This window comes from Nestor notabilis, unplaced genomic scaffold (genome assembly GCF_000696875.1).
Source record: "Nestor notabilis isolate BGI_N333 unplaced genomic scaffold, ASM69687v1 scaffold11139, whole genome shotgun sequence".
In the NCBI taxonomy this organism is placed as follows: domain Eukaryota; kingdom Metazoa; phylum Chordata; class Aves; order Psittaciformes; family Psittacidae; genus Nestor; species Nestor notabilis.
In genome coordinates this window covers 107,683-111,054 of record NW_009942401.1, presented here as the reverse complement: position 1 = coordinate 111,054, position 3,372 = coordinate 107,683, and the positions used below count along the sequence as shown (strand labels likewise).

The window sequence follows — 3,372 nt, the reverse complement described above, 5'->3', positions numbered from 1 at the left end:
GGAAACTGCAAAGAAGCCGAGTTGTGTCAGCAGGGAAAATATGCTTCCTTTTGAGTCAATACTGAGTCTATGCTTCCAGCCAAATGTTGAGGAGGAGGATGCTGTCTCTTGGATAAGATGTGAAATAGAAGGACTGATGGTTTTAGGGTACTTACTTGGTTATGGCCAGAGTATCAGATGTCAACTCTGGTAATTAACTTCTGCCTAAATTTCTCCTGCAGTTTGCACTGGATAGATGATTTCTCTACAGTCTGTGCCAGGTTGTCATGCAAAACTGTTGTGCCATGGCACATAGCTGCCATCTGCTACCATAGGGGCAGCTGTATCCTGAAAGTGAAGGGAAATTCTGTGTCCATGTCCAGAAGTGAACACAGCTATATAGTAGCTTTCTGCACAGGCAGCTGTACAAATCTCACCTGACCTATGGCAGGGAGGAACCTACTAGGCAGTGAGATTTATGAGTAAAAATTGGCAGAAAGCAGATGTCTAGGTAACTTAAGCATAACCTCTGTTTAAAATGAGTACACTAGGCAGTCTTTGGGAAGAACACTACCTGAGCCTGTCTACTGTCTAGAGTGGAAGAAAATAAAAGCAATAGAAAAGCACAGACATGGGAGAAGTACCATGGGGAGAAGACCATACTAAGGAGCAGACAGTCCATTGCTGAGACAAGAAAAGCCAGAGGGAAATCCTGTGCTTCTGTCCACTGAAGGGAAAAGGCAGCAATCCAGACAATGCTGCAGCTCACTAGCAACTTAGCTTCAGGTTTCACTAAAAAAGTTACTGGAAAAAGTAGATTCGGCTGAAGAACAGATAACTAGGTAAAGATGATATTGCAGAAAGGATGCTATCATTTTCTTGACAGCTTGAGAGTTTGCACAACAGCAAAACTCACTGGAACTCAAGGACTAATATCAGCGGGAACAATCTATGGGAATGAAGGTGTGAACAGATGCTGGGTATTAAGCACAAGACAAGCAAGGGAATGAACAGCTTAGAAAGGGTAATGGACATGTAGCTTTACCATCTGGTTGTCCTGAGAAGCTCTCTAGTAGACAACTGGACTAAATCAGTATGAGAGAAAGGGGATTTTAGAATGGTTCCTAATGTTCTTTCCTTTCTTGATCAAGCGTTAAGGTCAGCTGAATGATCCAGGAAAACCTTTAGAACAATATATCTGCTGACAGCTTGCCAGCACCACTTAGGAAAAACATGGTGAGAAGATTTCTCACCACTCTTTAACCTCCTGCCTGTTGGGTAGAGCGGCCCCAGAGCACTTGGTACCCCTGTGGTACAGCCAGGGGTACTTGGCTCAGTATCCCAGAGAGCTTCTACCAGAATGACTGCGATTATATGCATCTGGATGGTAGAACAGGATGTTTCCTTAACATCTCTCATCCCCAAAGATAAAGTAGTTAAAAAGACAGTGTACCAGACGCTGTTGTTGATACCAGATAAGCACTAATGAGACCACAGTAGTGCAGGTGAGATTACGTTTTGGCCCCAGAACTCAAGAAGTTGCTTACTGCTGAGAAGTGGCCACTTCTGGCAAGAAACAGGGCAACTGTTCTGTAGTGGTTACATGGCTGAAGTGTACAGTCATATGTGGGTTGGGGCCAGCTGGGAGGAGGAATCCAGTGGGGTCCCACAGGACACTCCTGGCTCCAGCTTTGTAGTGTAATGACTTGGAGGATGAAGTGGAGGGAGAAGGCATCAGACAGTTCAAAGCTGGGAGAGACTGGCATCCATCCAGTGCTATCTAGAGATGTTGGTTGAAATAAGCAGTATTGATGTTGTTTCTTTAATAGAACCCAAGACAACACAGCCCCAGGCTGGTTACACCCAGCCTTGTTAAAAGCAAAAATTGTGACACTATTCACCATATTAAATTAGAGATGAAAGGAGACAACTACTTGCACTCCTTCAACCCTTAGGCATCAGCCACAGAGCAATGCTACTACAATTAAAAAAAAGTCTTAAGAGTCAGGCCAGGGCAAGTGAGACCCTTTAGAGGCAGACCATGATCAGGAAGTATTGGGGAGGGAAGTATTGGCTGTTGGAGGGAAATACCCTCTGATGAGCATAGTCCAAACACCTAGAGACCTTTTGGCTTTGCTTCCTATCCTTAAGCAGCTTAAATGTATTCCTGGCACTGTCTCACTGCATTTACTTTGTTTCTGCAGGTTCTGGGCTTATACAACACGCTGAACCCTGAGGCATCCGCTTCGCCTTGCTGTGTTCCCCAGGACCTGGAGCCACTCACTATCTTGTACTATGTTGGGAGGACCCCCAAAGTGGAGCAGCTCTCCAACATGGTGGTGAAATCCTGCAAGTGCAGCTGAAAAGCACCCTGGCCCACCCAAAGCCAAGAGAGAAACTGTCAGCATCCACTCTCCTGCTCCCAGGCTAACACAAAAGGAACTGGGGGTCAGAGACTACGCATGCTGAGGGCTGAGTGCCAAACCCTGAGGCTTAGGGTCTGGCAGCCCTTAGGGATCTCTTCTGGAACATTTCTTGGTCTTGTTGGCAATGTCATGTTCCTTCTGGGAATTACTTTGGTGACACAAAGGCCACACTCTCCAAAGTGGCTGGACAGTTGGTGCAGAAGAGGAGGATTTGAATGCTGGGTGGTTGAGCAGGGAAAGCGCAGGAGTGAGAAAGAGCAGGTGCAAGGGGGAATGGAAATGGGGATATGTTTTCTGTTCTAGCTTTACCGATATTAGGACCTCAGCCCTCCCCACTGCCCTGAAGATTTAAAGGTTTCCCCTGCAGGAGGAAACCCTGAAAGTGTCTTCAGAGAAAGAAAATGCACCAAGAAGGGAAGCTGCTGAGAGAAAAAATGCTCAGAAATAACACTTAGACTTTTGTTCCTCAGAGCTGTGATCCAGGAGTCCTGCAACTGAAACTCTGTGTCTGCCAAACTTGTAAGTTCAGTTGGCAGATCCTGGCTATTGGTTTTGCAAATGCAGACTGTAGCTCCCAGCCAGCCTGCTGAGGGTGGGCAAATACAAAGAAAGAGGGTGCTGAGACCATTTTCAGAGGGACTGAAGCCTCCATTCAGCTCTTTTCCCCTTCCTGGAGTTCCTGAGAGATGGTTTCTGGGTCAGGACAGGAGCAATGTCTGTGGGTACCTGAATATTGGGCCTGAGGACTGTTACACTCCTTGTCTGTTGTGGTTTGTGAGGTGCTTTGGAGTGTTCTGCACAATGACCTGAACATGGCCCAGGCCTCACCTGCCAAGACTTAAAAAATAGTAATCTCAAAAACATTGTAAAAAATAAATATGGGGGGGGAGGGGGAGATGCTCCTTTTTTCACAAGCAAGTTTGTTGGAGGGTTGGATGGTTTGCTGTATTTAAACTGCTACTGCTGT

The 3,372-nt window shown here is 46.2% G+C and overlaps 1 protein-coding gene across 1 annotated transcript in view; it reads left to right on the top strand.

Annotated features, from left to right (window-relative positions):
• The window catches only part of TGFB3 (transforming growth factor, beta 3), a gene marked incomplete at its 5' end in the record, with an annotated part of 7,824 nt that extends 5,216 nt beyond the window's left edge, over window positions 1-2,608 (top strand). The window contains one exon of the mRNA XM_010021385.1: window positions 2,184-2,608. Coding sequence (XP_010019687.1) covers window positions 2,184-2,342 — 159 coding nt within the window. The remainder of the gene's footprint in view (window positions 1-2,183) is intronic.
• Window positions 2,609-3,372: the final 764 nt, after the last annotated feature.